The 23,340-nt window shown below is 35.3% G+C and overlaps 1 protein-coding gene across 5 annotated transcripts in view; it reads right to left on the reverse strand.

Annotated features, from left to right (window-relative positions):
* The window catches only part of LOC138700074 (band 4.1-like protein 4), a 1,160,862-nt gene that overhangs the window by 433,188 nt on the left and 704,334 nt on the right, over window positions 1-23,340 (reverse strand). For all 5 annotated transcript variants that reach the window (XM_069826390.1, XM_069826389.1, XM_069826387.1 and 2 more), the window contains exon 3: window positions 17,839-17,943. In XM_069826390.1, coding sequence (XP_069682491.1) covers window positions 17,839-17,943 — 105 coding nt within the window. The remainder of the gene's footprint in view (window positions 1-17,838; window positions 17,944-23,340) is intronic.

Below are 23,340 nucleotides of genomic sequence, written 5' to 3' on the forward strand. Positions count from 1 at the left end.
TGATACAGCGTCGTAAAATAACCCAATAAAAATAAAAAAAAGACATGTAAACATTCAGTCACAGTAGGACACAAAATAAATGTTTACGTTTACTAATAGCCTATAATATGAGTATATACAGTGCATTTCTAGTACAAAAATAATTGCCTAACATTACATGTTTCAATTTACATTATACAATATACAATAATCATTTTTGTGTAAGCAGAAAAAATATATATAATAATTACATAAAATGTATTTTTTCACAATTCAATGTACCGAATTACAAGGTACATTCGCAACAAATCAAAAGAAAACTTTTTTTCAAGAAAAGCTCCGAAATATTGTTGAAAAGGATGCTTGCATGTACCCACATTATACATAAATGTCGATGAAATTCTTTTTCATGTTTTATGTCTGATATTGATGTTGAAGGCCAGTTTTGACTGTGTAATTAAATATTTTCCATGTACCTTTTGTTATTACACTGCTTTTGAAAGAATCGACTTATATCTGTCCTTATACTTTTTTAACAATTAGCTAAATTCAGTGTTTTTTTTTTCTTTAATAAGAAATTTTTTTTCGAACTTTTCTATAAGTTCGTTCTGAAGGGAACGCTTTGGTGCTCTTAATTTTCGACTTGCTTCTCAGTACTGTGAATTATAAAACAGCAAAACACAAATATGCATATATAAATAAACAAATAAATAAATGAAAAGAAATAAAATACACTTGTTTACTCCCAGGATCTCAAGTACATGTGGTGATTGCAAGGATCCACGCCAAGCAGAATTAGAAATGCGGTAATGTAATTTCTTACGAAACCAACTTTACTCACACAGTGCCATCCCATCCCATGGGTCATGACGTCATGTATACTCAATGAGTTCCAAACTTCAATCTTGCGAATCGGTGACCCTAGGCCGCAATGTGATAACAGTATAATGCTTCTATGTGTTTGATCTCAAACTGTGAATTGCGAATTTTTCGCTCCGAACATGCACTGGTTTACTAATCAATCACGTCCCATTAGTTGGCATAGTTCATCATGATTAGGGTTGGTATTTTCCGACCCTAAACCTAGAAGTTGACTTACATTTACGACGAAGAGAAGAGTACATACAATACAGTTTAAGAGTACTGTGCCGAAATAGACCAATCAGAGCATAGTAAACAATGCCAGGTAACGCGGCCATGTGGACTAAGAGCCAATAAGAATCTCACCTCATTCCATAACTACCTAATCCGACTCTGCTTGTATGTGTTGTCAGAAGAACATATCGGCTATGTCCAACCTAAAAGTAATGTTATGAGTTTGCAGTGAAATACCTCCCTTTGGGTAGAAAACTATGAATGAATAAAAGAACATCCATGGCGGAAGATGAATTTCAATTCAATAAACAGTCTCAATTCATATTATGTACATGATTATCAAAGTAAATTTATACTGTTTTTGAAATACTCTTTATTGAATGCTTAACGTAAAATGAGTAACATTTATTAGTTGGTAAGAAACGACCTCAATTGACTACCATATTGACTACCTTGTCACAAAGTACTGTAATTTGGGCTGCAAAACAACTTTTAAAAACAGCTTAAAGGATAACCTTCTTAGTAATTCACTCTAATCATACTGACTTAAACTATCACTGACTACATTGTTACTTCTTCCTTTAGACATCATCCTGATAGCGCTGTATTTTCAAAATTTTCTCATAATAATCTCTTTCTATTATCTAACATTATTTGAAATATGTTAAAATTCTATGTATTTTAGCTTAATTCTGCTGTTTAATTCATAAATAACTCTTGTATACATGTAACTCTAATTTAAATCAAATTGTTGCATTCATTGTAGCTTGTAAGTTCATACATACTGTATGCATGTACTTACGGCCTTAATTCTGCCAGCTAAAATACATCATTGTTGTTGTTGTTATTATTATTATTATTATTATTATCATTATTATTATTATTTTTTTTTCCAATTAATCACAACATACCTATGCTGACAGTCAAATGGAACTGGAACACAGGAGAATTCAAATTTAGTTTATTTTACACGGTTAAGTTGGCTGCAATGTTATGTTCCATCAGGGAAAGAATTATACAGCCAGCAGGTGTTTATAAGAGCACCGGAAAACACTTGGTTCCAGTCCAGTTGCACTACGATTTCCACCCCGCCTCGTCAACTTCCGCTAACAGCACATTCGTCCTCTAAACTTGTGAAATTACGAGCCCATAACAGACTCCGTTTAAAATAAAATTGATACCATCATTATCGTAGCCTATAACAGAGATAGCAAAGTCATATATGAATCATAGCCCATAAATAATACTCCTGCTATTTCAATTTCAGTTTCTGATTCCTAATGTTATAATAACTATCGATTAGATATGAAAATCTAATAAAGAAGACAACGACGTATGCTCGGTCATGGGTTCAAACCCCGGTAAGGCTGATAGACTGATTGGGTTCATTTCGAAGTTTTTCCGTAATTGTAAGGTAACCCAAAGTCGGATTTTTGGACATTTGGAAGTCGCCAATTCCAACGATGCTAGATAACCGTGTAGGCGATACACCACCATTAACTTAAATAACCAAATGAAAATCAACATATTCTATAAATTTAATTTTCCTATCTAGTTATATCTGAAGAAAAACGAAATGTAGTTTTTTTTCTTATTTATACTACATTTTCTTTAACCCATAATTAATACAAACTTTCTTAAAATTGAAAATTTCAAGACTTATTCAATGACAATATTATGACATTGAAATGACAAATACAAAACAAATTTGTTACAAAGATCCCTATTGCCATGGAAAACAAAAAGCTACAAACTTATGCAGCAACCTATAATATTAAGACTTATTTTTAACCTTCCCGTCCTCCTATGAATTATGGTTAGATCGAATACGTTACTACAAATCTTATCTTCTTTCCCATGTATAGGAATACGTAACAGCATAAGTATGCCATCTATAATGGAGACCAGTTAAATTCAAAGTCATTACTCGCAGAATGAAAGTCTTACGCGCCATATAAATGTCATTAAGTAAGAGTTATTGAAATGATGAGGCAATTAAGAAAGGATTTCTATTACTGCATCTAAGCAGAGTACTCAGCAAAGAATGTAATTTTTCCTCTGCATGAATCACAGAACTACGTCACGTGTATGAGCACCTACGTTCGAGAGAGAAACTAATATAAAATACTTAAATGTACGCTTGAATGTACGTAAACTCTGCTAAAATTAGTATAGATGTAATATTGATATCTTAGTTGAATCTCGGCAAGTATTTCAGAGTCTTGAAGAGATAATAAAATGTAGCCATTTGCACAAAATTTGTTTTCATTAGTATTTATTATTCGTTATTCAGACAGCTGAACTTATGCAGGTATGATGTGGCATTTTAGTAGGCTACATACCTGAAAAATGGTTAGAATGTAATAATGCTTCAAAATTGTTAGCTTACCTATAATTAAAATATCACTTTTAGTTTTGAAGTTAAGCTTTAGACTGTAAAAAAAAATTTGTGACGAACGTTTCAAAAGGACTTTGCGTGTTGTTGCTACGGGACTTGTACGTTGTTATGTTTTTTTTATTGATTTATTTTATAACGCTTTGTCAACTGCAATGGTTATCTACTAGCGACGTGCATTACAGGCGCTATGTTCGGTTCAAGTTTGTCCAGTATGGTGAAGTTGGATATTCGCCGATGTTCGCTCTGCAGAGGGAGGCCTGTCATGTTTGTTAGAACTTACAACTTACAAATGGCTTTTAAGGAACCCGCAGGTTCATTGCCGCCCTCACATAAGCCCGCCATCGGTCCCTATCCTGTGCAAGATTAATCCAATCTCTGTCATCATATCCCACCTTCCTTAAATGCATTTTAATATTATCCTCCCATCTACGTCTCAGTGTGGAGAAACGGTCAGCGCGTCTGGCCGCGAATCCCGGTCGGGGCAAGTTACCTGGTTGAGGTTTTTTCCGGGGTTTTCCCTCAACCCAATACTAGCAAATGCTGGGCAACTTTCGGTGCTGGACCCCTGACTCATTTCACCGGCAATATCACCTTCATTTCATTCAGACGCTAATTAACCTAGATGTTGAAACAGCGTCGTAAAATAACTCAATAAAATAAATAAAATAAAAAATCTACGTCTCGGCCTCCCCAAAGGACCTTTCCCTCCGGTCTCCCAACCAACATTCTATATGCATTTCTGGATTCGCCCATACGTGCTACATGCCATGCCCATCTCAAACATATGAATTTAATGTTCCTAATTATGTCAGGTGAAGAATACAATGCGTGCAATTCTGCGTTGTGTAACTTTCTCCATTCTCCTGTAACTTCATCCCTCTTAGCCCCAAATATTTTCCTAAGAACCTTATTCTCAAACACCCTTAATCTCTGTTCCTCTCTCAAAGTGAGAGTCCAAGTTTCACAACTATACAGAACAACCAATAATATAACTGTTTTATAAATTCTAACTTTCAGATTTTTTGACAGCAGCTCAGAGGACAGAAGCTTCTCAACGGAATAATAATAGGCATTTCCCATATTTATTCTGCGTTTAATTTCCTCCCGAGAGTCATTTATATTTGTTACTGTTCTTCCAATATACAGTATTTTAATTGTCCCATCTCTTCGAAGGATAAATCTCCAATTTTTATATTTCCATTTCGGACAATATTTTGGTCACGAGACGTAATCATATACTTTGTCTTTTGCTTGTTACAACTTGTTATAAAAATATTCGCTGTCCTCCACTCATGTATTAATCGCTTGAGAATTTTAGCATAAAAACTTGCGATTAGTTTTTCATATGAAATAAGACTAAGTTTTTAATGCCTTGGTCGCCTCCCTCATGTTCGAACATTATCTATCTATCGTCACTATTATCTATCGTCTATATGAAGTGAAGGTGATAATGCCAGCGAAATGATTTCAGGGTCCAGCGCCGAAAGTTGCCCAACATTTTCTCGTAATGGGTTGAGGGAATATGCCGGAAAAATCACGTATCTTGTCCAAACCAGGATTTGTACATGCTAACCGTTACTCCACAAAGGTGGACACATTGCTATGTTATCGAGTAAATATAACTTGTTTGCAGTTTTGGGACTGCAGCGTGTCCTCTGTGTAGTGTTGTGATGTTAGAGGCCTACAGTCTAAAGCAGTGAGTGAATTAGTTTTTCTGAACCGACGCATGCGAGATGCGAGGCCCGCGTCGCACAAATCCGGACTACACGAGAGATAGTGAGTGGTTTCTATAGTTGCGAAGTGCGCAGTCTCGCATCTCACATAGAAACTACTCAATATCTCTCATATAGTCCGGATTTGTGTGATGCGGGCCTCGCATCTCGCACGTCGCATGCGTCGGTTCAGAAAAACCAAGGGTTTACAGAGTTGAGAAGCTCTCTACAAAACAAGAAAGGAAGGTGCAAATGAACCGTCAAAGATTGATTAAAACCGAAGAGTGAATGAAACGGTATCCTGAAAAAAATTAATTCCATTAAATATGTCACCTTTATAAATTAATTAACGAATAGTTGTCCACACCTGTGGAGTAACGGTCAGCGCGTCTGGCCGCAAACCAGGTGGCCCGGGTTCGAATCCCGATGGGGGCAAGTTACCTCGTTGAGGTTTTTTCCGGGGTTTTCCCTCAACCCAATACGAGCAAATGCTGGGTAACTTTCGGTGCTGGACCTCTGACTCATTTCACCGGCATTATCACCTTCATTTCATTCAGACGCTAAATAACCTAGATGTTGATACAGCGTCGTAAAATAACCCAATAAAATAAAAATAAATAAAGAATAGTTACATAATACTTCGCCTCACTGCTGTACTAGACTGAAAGATCATTTGAACCAGTGAGTGGAAAAAGGGAATAACTACACTTTTTGCTAAATTGAACTGAGAGAGATAGCCATTTTGTTCCTCAATGATAGACCCATTGGATGAGCTGAAAAAGGGAATATTACTAACATCCTTACCCAAGTAAAATCTCATGTATGTTCTGTGTGGAGTGGAAGAAGGAAATAACTTCTGTAGTAGTTCCCTTTTTCCACTCAAGACTGTGCCAATTGCTGATTCAGCTGTTCTATTTCAGCTAATATTGGAAAAGTTTTATAATAAACTAATAATAAGCTACAGGAAGTAACTGATATATGTAAACACAGGGAAAATGTTGTTGGGTTATTATTCGACTACATGCAGAACTTGTCACTTCCCTTTATTCCTGTACAGGAGATGTTTTATCTTCGCAAGCTTTGGATGTACATACAGTATTCTGTATTCATAATCTTTCTAACAACATGTCTGTTTTCTACACATACCATGAGGGAAATGAGAATAAAGATCCAGATGAAGTGTGCAGTTTTCTTTCCCACTATGTGTCCACGTATTTGCCAGAATCTGTTACGGAACTGCATATATTTAGTGATTCGTGCGGTTGGCAGAACTGTAACCATACCCTAAGAAGGTTGCTCATGGGTTTCACAATAACAGAACGATTCAAAGACATCCACCAGCACTACCCAGTGAGAGGTGCATGTGTTAAACGTGTTTTAAGAAAACATGATCGCATTCATACACCCTCCCAGTACAATGATATGATAACTTCTGCAAGGAAAAAAGAAATGTCATTTACAGTCCATGAAGTTTGCAACGAAGAAAGATTGAACATTAAAGAATGGTAGCCAAATCTCTTTAAAAAAAGCACTAACATTATTAGAGATAAGAAAATAAAGTTTATGATAAGTAAGTACAGACAACTCAATTATAGGTTACATCAGAAAATAAAGGATATGTGACAGTGTCAGAATTCATTGAAGGGCCAGTACCAGATGTGTTCAAACTGATAAAAGTTAATGTAAATGATTTTTACCTTCCATCAAATAAAGCATATGATGGCTCAGTAGGAATCAACAAGAAAAAGGTAAACGATATTATGAAGATAATAATATAGAGAACTCTACAAAACTATTTTATCTTTGAAAACCCACACGGGTGATTGATGAAACTTTAGCTATTGTATTCTGTTAATAAAGTATACGATTGTAATCTACGTAGATTATACAGGATGAATCGAAAGTCTGGAAACATATAAATATCTTCCATATGTTTGATTTTCGATTACTATAGGTGTTACCAGTATTTGTAAGACCAAATGCTCTACCAGTGACACATTCCATTCTAGCTCTCAGCTATCTCGAAAGCCGCCATTTTGAATGCAACTTTGAAATTTTAAATGGAAAGGGGGTCATATAGATACTCAAAGTGTTGTGAAATTTTTTGAGAAAAACAATGGTGCAATCCGTTTTTGAGATATCTCTAATCGTTTTTAAGTTATTTAAAGATAACTGTCATAATGACACAAACATTAGTTACCTATTGCATCTACAGATATTTTGTAACATGGTACAGTATTAAGGAGGCTTTGGAAAAGTTATTTTTATGAAATTCTCGTAATTAACTTTTCCTGCTTTACTGTTTGGTTAACCTGTGACAGTTTCAGTGCATTATCGTGATTATTTCAAGCTATCCTGCGGATAGAACATTTTGTAGAATTTACGGGGTGACTTTAGCACAGGCTTCAATGATACGGTTCTTTAAATGTTCCACATTCTCAATTTTCTCTTCATATATCGAGCTCTTTATGTAACACCAAAAGAAAAAATCAAGATATGTTAAATCTGGAGACCTGGCCGGCCATTCTACTGGTCCACGTTGACCAATCCAATGTCCAGGGAACTGTTCGTTCAGTCTGCTGCAACATTTCCGTAGTTTAACCTACCAGAATGAAGAATGACATCAACTCTTTCCTCTTTTGATAATGCCACACGAAAATCAAGAAATTTTTTTACAGGAAAGCTTCAAATAATCACAACAATGCATTGAAACTGTCACAGATTAACGAAACAGTAAAGCAGGAAAAGTTAATTACCAGAATTGCATAAAAACCTCTTTTCCAAAGCTTTCTTAGTACCGTACCATGTTACAAAATATCTGTAGATGCAAAATATCTGTGTCATTATTACAGTTATCTTTAAATAACTTGAAAACGATTAGACATATCTCAAAACGGATTGCAACATTGTTTCCCTCAGAAAATTTCAGATGATTTTGAGTACCTATATGACCGCCTTTCCATTTAAAATTTCAAAGTTGCATTCAAAATGGTGGCTTTTGAGATAGCTGAGAGCTAGAATCGAATGTGTCACTGGTAGAGTATTTGGTTTTACAAATACTGGTAACACCTATAGCAATCGAAAAGCAAGCATATGGAAGATATTTATATGGTTCCGGACTTTTGATTCATCCTGTATATTTTTTCCCATAAAATTGTAATGTGGAAGTCGTTATTAACTTGTTTAATCATTTATATACATTTTTAAAGAGGAAAAAACTGTAGGAGAGGTCAAGAAGCGAATAAAATATATGTATGACTATTGAGTGGAAAAAGGAAACAAGTTTTAAAATTTAAAAAGCTTGTATACAAATATTAACAAGGCATAGAGCAAAGTTTGGTAATAATATATATACTAAAAACAATAGTGAACATTTTTACTCTTGACAACATTTAAATCAAACTTAACAGAAAAGCTGTAGAAAGTTTTTTTGTTTCCTGAAAAGTTGGGTTCAAAGTAGTTATTCCCTTTTTCCACTCACTGATTCATTTGATCTCTTTGAATTGCTTACAATTATTCGCTTTGGGGAAAAAACCCTTCAAAATCTGTAACTCTGCTCGGATATATGACCTTGTCATAGTATAAACTATTCCACCATTATTTTTGCAAATATGGTGATTACTGCTTATTAAATTCACTCTAGCAGTCCTGATTTTATTATTCACTTACTGATACTAGCTCAATATTTACTGTGACTCTTCTTATTCCACCAGCGTGTTCATAATTAAAAATTCTTACAAGTGGTATATCCATTCCTACATCTGCATTTTTCACTGCAGCGATATTCTCGTTATTGCCATATATTAAATACTAGGCCGAGCTAACCATAACGGTATGAACCCCATGGACGGAATGATGTTTTTTCGGTGCGATTCTGATGCCTCTCTTAATTTCGCGTCCTGGAAGACCATAATATCAGGATAAAATATCTAAATATCGGATTAGAGAAAACCAGTGCCTTTTTTCTGGCACTTTTTTGTTGTATTTTTCATCATGAAACCAGAAAAATGTGTTAATAATTAATTTTTCTGGAGAGAACCATTAAGTGTTAAGTTAGGACATTATTTTACTAAGTACATTCCATTTTGTTATATTCTTCCTTACGTTTTCCATATTAACTATTTGTACTAAATGAGTTGTTTTTATTATATCCCAATGTATTTTACTTTCTTTTTTCTATTATGGTATTATTTTTCATGTTGTTTAGTGTCGATTTTGTTATGCTATTATTATTATTATTATTATTATTATTATTATTATTATTATTATTGTTGTTGTTGTTGTAATATGTTAGTATTCTGTTCTTTAACTTTTTGTTAAATTTTCACTACTTGTATACTTTGTGATCTGGTAGAATGTAAGAGAAGGCCCTATGGCCTTAACTCTGCCAGTATAAGTAAGTAAATAAGTAAGTAAATAAATAAATAAATAAATAAATTATTATTATTATTATTATTATTATTATTATTATTATTATTATTATGACAATGACAAAATTCCGAAAAAACAAAAGAAGAAAGAGAAGAAATTAAAACCTTTATGTATATATTTTGAAAAGTACATTTAACTTATTTCTTTATGAATGTATTAACTACATACATTTCTCATCTACAGGAGACAATTATACGTACAGAGAACTGTCAGTTTGTCAGTTCTCACACAGGCTACAAAAAGCAAACACAAAACATTTGAAATGAAAAAGTTTTTGAGGTTGCTTAGATCAGGGTGGTTACTTTAAACGGACGTGTATAATCAAATAAACCCCTTAGTGAGGGAAAGTTTCACGTCCACAGGAACGAAACATATAGAAGCTGAAAGTAAATACGCTTCGTTAATCCTGTCTCTGAAGTGGAAATGCCTGACACCTCTCCATTACTGACGGCGTTCAGAGAGATAGAGCCTTGACATACCTAGCTGGCCAAGGGTCAATGGAGGATATTGCGCAATTTAATTGGGCATAGCAATCCTCCGGGCTGGCTGTAACGGTCGTGCCACATGTTCTTGTCAGCTGTTTTGGTTTGATATAAGTGAAAGAAACAAAAACTATCCTGAACCCGCGGGGAGTAGAAGGAAAACATCAGAAGAACCATTGCGCACCTGTTGCGCTTGCCCAACGCTAGTTCGCCGCAACGAGGCAGGTGCACAGGATCCCGGTTAAATGATTGTTTACCCTATACTTGCTCCCTATTCCGCTGCGACATTGCCCTCGACTGCAAGATGTTCGTTGCAATGCTCGTCCGCGCCAGTTCCGGTAGCTCTTGCCTAGTGCGATTCCAAAGTAAATAATTATAGAGCAGATAGGACCTCACGAGAGGGAAAGGGATGACGAACAGGTTCATTCTAAGGTCAGGTTACTCCCAAAGAGCAAGTTATCTGCTCACAGACAGATGAAGTTGCATGAAACATAAAGAACACGTGTTAAAACGCGAATATTGCTCATAATCAATTATCTGGGCGCAAGTACAGTTTAGTTTATTTAAAAGCAATTACATAACATAAAATTATAATGAGCTTAGTCAAAATTAAAACTATTTACATACCAACTATTTAAAATGATATTCAATATATTTCTGTACTGTGTAAAAGTTTTTGCTGAAAAGCTCATATTTTAATTTAGTCTTAAAAAGTCTACTATTAACAATATTTCTAACGTTAAGAGGAATTTTATTATAAAGTTTAACCCCGCAATAAAATTGCTAAACCTTGGCTAATATATATTTAGGAACAGTTAGGTTATGACTATATGAAAATATGTATACCGTACTACCAGAATCATATAGGCTACAGTACATGTAAATGTTCATATATGAACATAATATTCGCAAGAACATACAATGAAGAGAGAATTAGAATTCCAAATTCATTGAATAAGGACTTAAAATGTTCTCTTGGGCCACAACCCATACGCACAGATTTTTTGTTTCGGGAGAAGAAAAACATATTTTGCACTGGCACTATTTCCCCACAATAACACTCCATAATTCAAATGATTCTGAAAAAAAATGTGATTGGCATTTAATAAGGCACTGGCAGAAACCAATTGTTATAATATTCTTAAAATATAAATAATTTTTGACAAGTTGGATCCGAGACAAGGGAAAAGAAGCAGAAGTCGCCCACGACAAAGATGAACCCAAGAATTCAGAGAAGTGGTTTGTGTGCAGTGGAATAGAAATGTAAGAGACAGAGTGTGGTGGCAGAAACGTTCTTTGATTTAGATTAATTAGAATAAACACAAAGGTGTATGTAAATAGTTGTAAGTACCTATGTGTTAGTAGATAATAAACCTCACAGGGAAATGAAAGCTCATAAGGAGTAGCTCATCCTGTAAGTTTCTCCGAAGTTGCACTACCTGATGACAAGAGGCTCTGCTCTTTAGGAATCCTATGGATTTGTCTATTGGCTATAAGTAAAGTAAGGAAATAATAATTACCAAAAATTCATAGATAAAATGTAAGTTGTAAAACCGGCCTATCGTTTCAATTCACATCCGACAGAATATTCTGGTTACTTGACGAACATTTGGTCATTTTTTAATGTTGAATAACGTTTATCTACGTGCCTACGCTAGACACAAATGTAAATCACGCTGGTGCGTAACATCGTTAAATATCAATAACTTAGTAAATGCAAGAGATAGTCAACACAAACTTAATTGAAAATTAAAAAATAAATAAACAACTTTATATATGTAATTTATTTTACTCCATAATGAACACTTTACACATACAGTAGTTACATAATAACTGAAACCATTAGAACATTTTCGCTCAATTTCAATCGCTTGTTATCCACAAAATAGAAAAGATGGACCTATATATATTGCGATATTGTGAGTAAAACACAAAGTAAATGAGATTTTTCAAATCTGTATTAAAATTTTAGGCATTTTCTAAGGTTCAAGAGGATTTGTACAATTTTAATATAGATTTATTATATTGAAGATTGTTAACTTAATCCGCTGTGACGTCATCTGCAGATAAGAAAGATATCATGTCGGCACTAAGCTAGCGTGTAGAGTACAGATCTTTTATTATATCTCTGCCGCTGTGCAACGTCACAGTTTGCGTTGGGGGGAAAGAGAGTAAGAGGTCGTAATGCTTTTAATACTCCGACGCCCACGAACAAGAAAAGCCACTTGGAAATTTAACGATCACGAGATATAATGCAACAACATCTGTAATATTTATTAAAATCTAAAATATGCATACAAAAATGCAACATAACGTTACTGAACAAAACTAATTCGTCCAGAACACTGTGATACTTTAAGGAAAAAATAAAATAATAATAATAATAATAATAATAATAATAATAATAATAATAATATCAATTATATAAGATGAAATGTAGAATGTGGAGCGTCAGAGACATATTGCAGCTTATAGTTTCAAAAGCAATTGACAGATTCTGGAACAAACTTTAACAGTTTTCAGATCTGGAATCACCAATGAATATTCTTGCTTGATCTTAAATGTAATCCATGCTAGATTTTCGAAATCTTTCAATATATTGTCAAGTTACCTTTCAAAGTACCCTTATTTGTGGGTTACTTCTTTTGCCTTAAGTCACTGATACCCTGAACTTCTCGCGAATGTAACCAAAACGAATCTCTATATTCATAGACACCACAAAGACTTTAATTGATTTTAACAGTTCTTTATAAGTAAAAGGTTAAAATAAATACATTTATTTTGAACTACCAGCTACTCGTGCTGAACATTCTTCTTTCCAGGATCTAGTGACTGTTGACACAACGATATCTTCACTATATAATGTTCACTTCTTACGTGGCTCTTCCATTTGCAGAAAAAACAACATAATCTCACATACCGCAGTTACAGTCCAAGCGTCAAAACTACCACTTACAACTTCCGTACACGTTCCTAACAAATAGCTACCACAAGCGTCTTCATGATGTCATACTTCTCTATGTGCGCGGTATGAGCAATAGCAACAGACGACACATTATGTTGCCTTTATCCCGCTTTTGAACATCTTTTGGACGACTCGGTAAAGAGTGTCCAATAGTTTGAATTATGTGATACGCGTGAGGTCGTAGATATCATTTCAAAATACGAGATGCTTATCCTGAAAAAAGAAATGGTATGAACATTTGGAATTGACTACCAAATGACAAAATCTTGGAGTCTTGAGCCAAAAAATTTTAACTACCGGTACTTCAGATTTGGCTTTGCTTAGCTTTTCTGGGGCGAGACCCATGACGGATCCATAAACGCAGACTTACACTGGCCATTGTGCACCATATACATGCGATCACTGTTGAAGTCCGACGGGTGGCCAAGGTGTCATTCGTGAATTAGACGCTCACAAATGGGCCATCCTGCTTCAGCCCTGACGGAGCCAGGTCCCATCTCCAGACTAATACCTGATAATCCCTAGCCTTCGGAGTCCTAAGCCCTTCATAGATCAATTTTGGAAACCCTTACTTCTCCAAGGACTTTACCTCAGTTTATTTTTTAACTACTGTAGATGACTGATAATTTGAGGAGTAAAGTGTTGGTGAATGATAGAGAGAAACGAGAGTACCCTGAGAAAATTATCTGTGACTACTTTGTGCACCACTAATTCCGTCAGAACATGACCAAAAAAATATTTGAGCACCTTTCGTAAACGTTAAATGACAAGTTTTCAAACATGTACTTGTGACACAACAAAAAAGGAACAAAAACGAAGTATAACCATTTCTCCAATAAATAAGCATATTGCGTCAAATTTCATATAAGGAATTATTCTTATTTTTGATCCAGGAGCACCTCACGTGTTTTCCAAACATACTTATGATTCATCCTGTATAGTTTTGAATCTAACGTGCTTGAATTTTCAACATAGAATGCACCGTTGAGATTGTACACTGCTAGCCTACGAGCCTCAATGACAACGGAAAATGCCTGTTGCCACATGCTTCGTCTTTAAAGTGGGCAGGTATGTTATCGCAATCACCATAGAGTACCAAGTAAATGATGATGAAAGTAATTAGCAGTGTTGCCAATACAAGTTTAGGGAAAACCGACAGTCAAGAATGAAATTCGCCTGAATCTTCTGTAAAGAAACGTTTCATTGCACTTCGAGATATTAAATAATTGCTAAACTCTGCATGTCAACTATTTTTCTCCATTAAATAATACGTATCTAAAATCCGCTAGAACTAGCGGAAAAGCCACTAATTTGGCAACACTGGGATTGGGGATGTGTCGTAACAGTGTACAACCTCAACGGTGTATTCTATATTGAAAATTCAAGCACATTAGATTGAAAACTACCTATTTTCAACAAGTTTCCCCTCTTTCCATTTTTTGCTACCTACACTAATAACAAAGTTTATCTATGTAGACGGACTTTTGAATCACTCTGTATATAGAGAAGACTGATGCTGTCTCATCTAAAAACATGCCTTAAACAACACTAAATTACATCTTTACATCTAATATGTCTTTTATCTGAGAAGAAATCTACAAACTGAATTCTGATAAGCTATTGTTTTCCCGCGCTGTAATATTGTTCCACTTACTGCCTATACGTATATTATGCAATTAATGACAAAATTTAGAACATGAAATAACTACCTAAATAAAAAAATACCAAAATGCGATTTCTTATGGTTATTCTTTTGAGTTTGTTATTTCAAATTAGCAAGAATTTTATTGTTGTTCTTATCTCTGATGTAAAATGATGGCCACTTACCGGAGCAGATTGTAAGAGCTGAGGAATTACAACCTGCTTTTGTTGTGCTTGGCCTTATTAATTGATAAGAATGTGCACTCCAGTAAACGAATCCCACTGGATATTTAATACATTATTTGCATGACATTTCGAAGTGTATACGTAATATTTCAATAGACTACAAACAGCAATATCATTGACATCATAGAAGAAATTAATTGTTGCAAAACGAGTGTAATGTACAGTCTTAGAAAAAAGTTTTGTCGTGCAGACACTTTGTACCGTAAGTCCCAAAAAGGAGGCAGTGCGTATTATCAGAGGACGAGTGACTTGGATAACAAGAGAAGGACTAGTTGAGGTAATATAAAATTAGTTTTGTTTCGTGCTCACTGACTCCTTTCTCGAACAAACATTTTTCTAAGACTATACAGTTTCAGAGTCCCGCGCCGTGGCGTCGTGGTGTAAGGCATCCTGCCTAGGACTCGCGTTGCGGAATGCGCGCTGGTTCGAGTCCTCATGGGGGAAGAAATTTTCTCATGAAATTTCGGCCAGTGTATGGGACCGGTGCCCACCCAGTATTTTGATGCACTTTGAGAGCTACGATGGTAGCGAAATCCGGTTGCGAATGCCAGCTATAACGGCTGGGGGAATAATCGTGCTAACCACACGATATCTCCATTCTGGTTGGATGATCGTCCACCTCTGCTTCGACATGTGGGCGTGAGGCCAGCAGCCGGCTGGTAGGTCTAGGCCCTTCACGGGCTGTAGCGCCACGGATTACTATACAGTTTCAGAAAAAAAATGACCCCCTTGAATATTGGAAGTTCGAGATTCAACGTATTGCGTATACTCAGTGTTACAACGCAGTAATACACACGAGATCGCTTTGGAAATTATTTAAATTCAATTTAATTCGAAAGGCTTTTGAAAAGATGGGATGGAATTTGATCTAGTCTTAATAGTAGTTATTTAAAAATTGTGTAGTAAAATATAATGATGGTGAATGAAATTACCCTGCATAATTAACTCTTTTCTCAACAGTATTCGAACCCTGAACTTTGTTGTCTGCGAGCAAGCACGCTAGCACAGAGCTATGAATGGTCATAATCGGAGTTGTCGTACTGTATCGTGGTACATAATGATTCTTAGGCATTAATTTGATATTATTTTCAGATTAAATTAATGCTTTTTGCGTTAGTTGTGAAATACCTTCCTGTAATACTATTCAAATAATTCTGGATTGTTAAATAGTTGTGGTGTAAATCTTGCTCTGTAAAGATCTTCAAGAGTCGAGCCATTTATTTCTGGGACTGTACTTAAAATCAGAAGACAAGGACTTCAGTATTTGAAATTCGGTATAAAGTGATCTCATTTAATCAGAAGTTACTGTACTTATTCAAATTACGCAGTTCTCTGAGATATATACTTACAATTTCAAGCTTTATTTACGAATTAAGTATCCAGCAGTTGAACACATTTTTCAAATCCTTGCTACCAACTGTAAAATTAGTTTCAATTATAAACGGAGTATGAGGCTTCTATTTTTTTCTGCCATTGGGTAAAACAGCATACAAACAGTTACATCGGCAACGCCTCTCACGCAATACGAACAACATGTGTGGTCGAGGAATCCTGAAGCTGGTCGCAACATATTTACGAGTAGCACAAGTTTAATCTTATGAAGTAAACCAAGGTTTTCATGTTTCTAGTTCAATAAATATAATTATCATTATTATAGCCGTGCATTTCAAACCTGAATTAATATGCTCAACACAATTAAGAGCTTCAATTTTTCAATGACAACGCCAGATAAGAGAAGAAACGCAAATATTCGTGTAATATACTTTCTACGAAGAGGTAAGTGGGTCCACAATAATTGTACTAACCGACTAGCAAATTATTCCCATTGAACCAATGAAGGGCTTCATCATTTATATGCTGTGCCTGTCAGCTCAAAGTATATCGTAGTCTAAGGCCATCGCTTTCTAAGTTCTATTGATGACAATTATATCCACCCGTCTATGAGAATCGACTACGCACATAAATGAATCTCCTCATATACAGTACTTTCCATCCTCTCTTTCTCAGCAGGTTGCATGGGATTGATGGTGTTTGTTTGTACTCAGTAGCGCCCTCTTCTTACGTAACGCCAGTATGTACAGTAGTGGCAAAAAAACCGGACCGACCCTTGTAGCTGATTTCAGACCCTTGTTCACTCCAGAGCACGATAGACTGGTAACTAAGACTTTCATGGTACGAATCCTGCCTGGGAAGGAAACTTTTTTTGTTCCTTATTCAAATTTATCCCCAACAAATTCATGTTCTGGGAATAATAAGTTAATTAAGTAGTAAAATATCGCTGCAATCGAAAAGTATTCGGAATAAATTTGAATAAGGAAAAAAAAAGTTTCCTTCCCAGGCAGGATTTGAACCACGAAAGTCTTAGTTACCAGTCTATCGTGCTCTGAGTGAACAACACTCTGAAATCAGCTACAAGGGTCGGTCCGGGTTTTTTTTCTACTACTGTACCTACTATAGACCAATAGCTCCTTCAAATTGAAGTGACATTTTGAACTGTGAAGGGTATTTCATAATTGAAAATAAATGGCGTAAATAGCAGATAAAATAAAGCATAATTCATAAGCTCCTTATATATTTAATTGCCTAAAAATCAACTTTAATAGAACACTTACATACAACACTAAGTCAAACTCTTTGAATTCATTATTTTATGGTTTTAAATTTGAATTTATAACATAAAAAATAAAACTTTTCAAACTTTCCTCTACTAGGTCTATTATAAATGAATTTTTAATGAGCAATAAAATTAACCCTAGTGTGAAATGTATTTAAAATTTAACTAATGGAGTCAGTTCGTTTATGAAAGACAGAAAGGGTAAAAAGGCATTGTGATGTAATATAGTCATTTACAGACATGTGAATAAATTGTACGCCTTGTCAGATACTTACTGTCTGGTTGGATGCATCAAGGTAACGAAGGCCGAAGTACGCAGTTTCCAGAAGGTTGAGGTGGCGGAACACGGTGTCCAGGATCTCCTGCCCGGGGCTGTTGTCCTGGAACACAAACAAGCGAGTAGAGTTCCAAGTTCACAACATGAATCGATGGTTAACTGACAGCCAGCGGAATAGCACAAATGCGATGTCAGGCTCATGTTCACAAACAACATACATTCAGAAATCCTGTCGCAGAGAACGTTCTCCGCACCTTTATACTTCAGTATTTATTTGTGGACAACTATATAATAAACCCAATAATTCCAAAGCAGTGGAACGTGTTGTAATAGTCAACTTTGAGCAATGCGTTGTTATTTTTCATTAGATTTCTTTACGTAAATGAAACAATTATTGGAATGGACATGAGACGCAGATGTATTAGTATAGACCTATTGTCTTACGCTTAAAAATGAACAGAAAAATGCAATGTGATGTCCGAAAAGACATTGGTGAATTCTGGCAAAGACTCGAAAGTTCTCAATAGGTGCACGGGGTAATAAAAGTCGTGTCGAATTGTATCAAGAAGCGATAATGAATTTAAGAAGAATATTACAGCATAGATGTCATTATTCTACCCATGAAGGCTCAGGACCGTATTTCTGCCTCCTCATTAATTACAAGTCGTTTGTCTTCTGAGAATGACAGAAGCAGTTGAAGCATGGGCTAGTCATCTCGCGCAGGTTACGTGGGCGACAGCAAGTGACTTTATTTTTAAGTTTATTTATTTACGCTTTAACATCTGTGGTTATATCGCATGTTTAGGATATACCAGTAGGCCGTTTTTACTATTGTTGAGTTCCTGTTTCAAATGTGTGTTGTAGATAGTATGTGTTCATGTAATTGATTATGAAGTTCAATTAACGTTTATGATAGGCTATTGGTGATTGAGGAGGTGATGAATCATGGCATGTAAATTCCAATCCGGCATTTGTCTTTGTGACTGAAGGAAACTATGAAAACCCCCAATCAGATTTGTCGACCACGGGATTTGAACTCTGGACCTCCCGAATATGAGTTTCAAACGCTACCATCTGAGCCAATTCGCTCGGTATGTAAATGCATTCTTGTTCTCATCGCATCCAAGGTCATGCTTCAACCACTGTGGTACGGCTTCTACACTGCAGTAGTTTCCCTCTGCTTTCTGTACCGGTGATGAGATTCAATTAAATTTTGTATTGATTATGGAGAAACTATTATGGGCGTGGTAGAGTAAAGGGGAGTATTCTGAGAAATACTTCCCCAACATCATCTCTGTCCGTCACAAATTTCACTTGCATTTTAAGAAACTTAATCCCGAGTCTTCGACGTGGAAAGTGATGTAACCGGTATGTCCAATATAGCACCATCATATATCAAGATTTAGGTCTTTGTAGACCCGTTCGTCCTCAACCAAAAATTTGAGAAGTCTGCCAGGTCTTCTAAGTCCTCTTGGACTGTAAAAAATCAGCGGTACAGTGAAACTGTCTCAATAACTGCAGAGCAAATGTAGCAATACCAAAAAGTAGCAACCCACTGCTGTACTAACTAGCGAGAAGGCTACATTAACCTGTTCTAAGAAAAACAATGTTACTTTCGAGTCCAGAATAAATTATAAATTGACGGTCTAGTATAACAATACAAAAAAATGTTACTGTAGTAGGATTAATGGGAAATTAGAAGGAAGAGAACTTAAAGTTATCTGTTTCGTTATTTAAATATTGTGCCTTCATTAGCTCCCTTATAGTTTACTTATGCTAGAGCTATTTGAAATGATCATACAAATTTGAATACAAAATGTTTAACGAAAATAAAACCATAATTATTCCATTCTCATTATCTGAAAAATGTAACAAAACTTTTACATCTATATTAAGTATTAAATTACATAACTCTAATTGTTGCCTTATACAGTGTAAATGTCCGAGTAAGGAGTCCCCTGAAGTTAAGTACTTAGGTATAATTTTCGACAATCATTTAAAATGGAACCAACACATTAATTACCTTTGTAATAAATTACGTAAAATAATATATTATTTTGTATTATTGAGGAATTACTTGTCAATAAGTTTATTACGCACAATATACTTAACTTTATTTCAATCGGTAATTATGTATGGAATTATAGGATGGGGTAGCGTTTTTAAATCCAATTTTAATCCACATTATTTATTAAAGAACAAAATAATTAAAATATGTCTTCATAAACCTATTGATTTTCCATCTCAAAAATTGTCTTTAGACTTTAATGTTCTTAAAATAAGACAGATTTATTATATTGTATTAATAAAATTCATATACAAAAATCGAAATAATTTTGAATTGTATTCGCATAGTTATGAAACAAAAGGTATGAATTCTTTAAGATTGTTTTAACCAAAATGCAACACTGCTACAGTATTTAATCATAGTAGTAATGTTGGCCCAAGAATATATAACAAATTTATATGTAAATATCCTAATCTTGTCAATTCTAATAGTTCTAGTATTAAATTTAAGAAGTTATGTGTGCATTTTATACAAATTTAAAAATTATTAATTTAAATTCATATATTCTTATTGCGTAGTAGACATAAGAGGAATTGTATTATATACTTCTCAATTTCAATTCAGGAATCTCCCCCCTGAGCACGAGTTCTACTCTTTCAGGGGCGAGCTAAAGTTTTTGTGTTTATATTACATTTTGTTACAATTATCAGCAAAATAAATAAATAAATAAAGTAATTAATTAAACTAGAATTACTTTGAAATAATTTTATTTTTCAACATAATCTTCCCTGAGACTTGATCAAACAGTTCTCTGCAATGCATTTATACGCTACTAGTAAACAGATTTTTCGACGTTTGCGAAAAACGTTCTGCTACTGCGACAATCTCTTCAACTGGCGAAAATTTGTTTCTAGTCAAGTATATTTCGAGACTAGGGAAGAGGAAAAAGTCAGAGGGTGCCAGATCCAGCAAATATGGGGGATTCGACAATAATTGGAACCGTAGTTTATGTAGTTGTGGATGTGTGGGTAGGCGCACTGTCATGATAAAACGACACTTTTTTCTCGATCATAACTACTCTTTTCTCACGAATTTTCTATTTCAATTGCCGTTAGAACCCCATAACACTGACGCCATGACGTTTCCAGCGGATTGAACAGCCTTTGCTTTCTCTCAAGGTGGAGAATCACCGTGTTTTCATTGTTTCGACTACACTTTTGTTTCTGGTACATAGTGAAGGATCCAGGTTTCATCTATAGTCACAAAATCAGATGTATTTCTATTAAATCGGACTAGACAGCCTTTCCAAATTTCATATCCAAAGTGTTTTTGTTCAGATGATAACGAAAGCGACACCCACTTACAGAGATCATGGACATATCCAACTCATTGACTGCTCGTAAGATGTGGCACCCCGTTCAGTTGAGATGAGCATTACATAACTAAATTCTCATACTTATAATTTACGATCTTTCAACATATCTTGTCGATGATTTCTTCACTGACTGGTTGCTGTTACTGGACGGATTTCCACTGCAGGGTCGTCTTTCACGCTGCTTCGACCATGTCAAAAATATTTGTTTGGCCATTGTTTGTTGACAGTGTAAATCGGAAGATCTATAGGGGAACAACTTACAAAACTCCATTGGTCTGCGCATTCGTCAATCTTAAAGAGTGACACAATATACTCCTCCCTCCTAATTGTCAATCAATGACGGGAGAAGACGGAACTTACGTAGACTTCCAATGAAGTAGAATATTTTCACTTTTTTATACTTAATAATAACTCAAAAAGTAGTAGTCAGATTCTAATAAGGAGAAAAGCATGTTGAAGAGTATTGTTTGCAGATTTCTAAGATGTTTGAGTCGCAGCAATATAACAAATGTAAGACTGCTTAATTGAGGTTTGTTTTATACTATTGTAGTTTGGGAAAAATATGTTTTTGAAGTAGAAAATCAATCAACGATAAAGGTAAGTGGGTAGTTGCAGTGTATGAAATCGTCTAAATACCTTATACTTTATTTTTTTTATGTCTGTTTAGGTTAGGATATATTATATAATGTGTTTTGTTTGTGCAATTTTTATTTTAATCTGTGGTTCCTTTGGAGAGTGGTTGGATCTAATCATAGGTGAGGGGGGTGAAACCTACAAAGTAGGACTTGTTTTGCATAGCACGTACGGTCAGAAGATCCGTTCACGGGATTTAAGAGAAAATTTTGTTAATATAGTACACCTGTATGTGTAATATTGCTCAATAAATTCATCTATCTATCTACTTTATGTTGAAAAAACCCCATGTTAATAGAATGAGTCTACAAGGTATATCACTTGTTAAAGGCTTACGTCTGACTGCTCGCGGTCGTCAAGTAGCGCGTACATAAACATTATTTATTTTCAAAACTCAACAATGCTTTAAAAATAAGCATTTATTGTTTTGATTGGTTTCATTTACTTAAGGGTCAGACTAAATTGTTCAATCACTTGTCTCCAGTCTTTTCAATTGGATTTTTGTACAAAAATCCCACTTGACGTAAAGAAATGATTCTGTCGCCGCCTTTTCGCAGAATATGGAAAATACAACTGGAAGAAATGTGTTGATCACGTTAAAAATAATTAAGAACAATATTTTTGTAGTGCTAATGTATTAGACAGTGAAACTGACAATAATTTCGTTAGAAGTTTAAGTGCTAGCAGTGATGTATCAGATGACTTTTCAATCAGTGTGACAATGATTCGGATTAATGGAGGAAGACTCCGCCTCCAGCGCAGCCGTAAGGTTTAGTAACCTCCTACAGCGGAGTTTTTCAGTTGTTAACCAATAATTCCTTCAATATCGTACCCATGTCTACTTTAATTTATTTTTAACTCGTCCCATATATTTTTCCCCCGAAATATTTACTGACGGCACGATGCCAGATGTTTTCCACTTTAGACAATCCACTCGGCGCACTAACACAAAAATTCAACTACTTACACAAAATTTATTCAGCGGATGATTATAATTTTTCACACATGATCTAATGAAAGACGAACGCTAACAATGGTGTGATGCGATTCTAATGCCATCTATATGTCAGGCCATGATCTTTTCAAACACCCTCCTATAATGAGACAGACGTCACGCATATGGCCGGGTTCACAATTAGCTTGACCCCCGGATGCCGGACTTGTAGTTCTGCGTTAACAAGATAAAGGCAGAAACTCATGTTATGTATCCGGATCGACAGTGCGAGTCCTGTGGGAAGTGAAACCCGTTGTATCCTGTTTCATGTGGCTGCTTTCATACTTCAGGTCGCAGACTCAGTGGGATGGCGATCCGGGAACAATGCGTACACATGCGATACACTTGAGACTGCATACAACACCATTCCTCACTTCCAGCACGTCAGTTATTCCTCCAAATTACTACCGTATACGCCGCGACTAAAAACACAGCTTTCACGCTGCATCTAAGTTACAGTTGTCGGTTCGAATCCCGCTAGTATATGCAT

Source organism: Periplaneta americana, chromosome 5, assembly GCF_040183065.1.
Source record: "Periplaneta americana isolate PAMFEO1 chromosome 5, P.americana_PAMFEO1_priV1, whole genome shotgun sequence".
NCBI lineage: Eukaryota > Metazoa > Arthropoda > Insecta > Blattodea > Blattidae > Periplaneta > Periplaneta americana.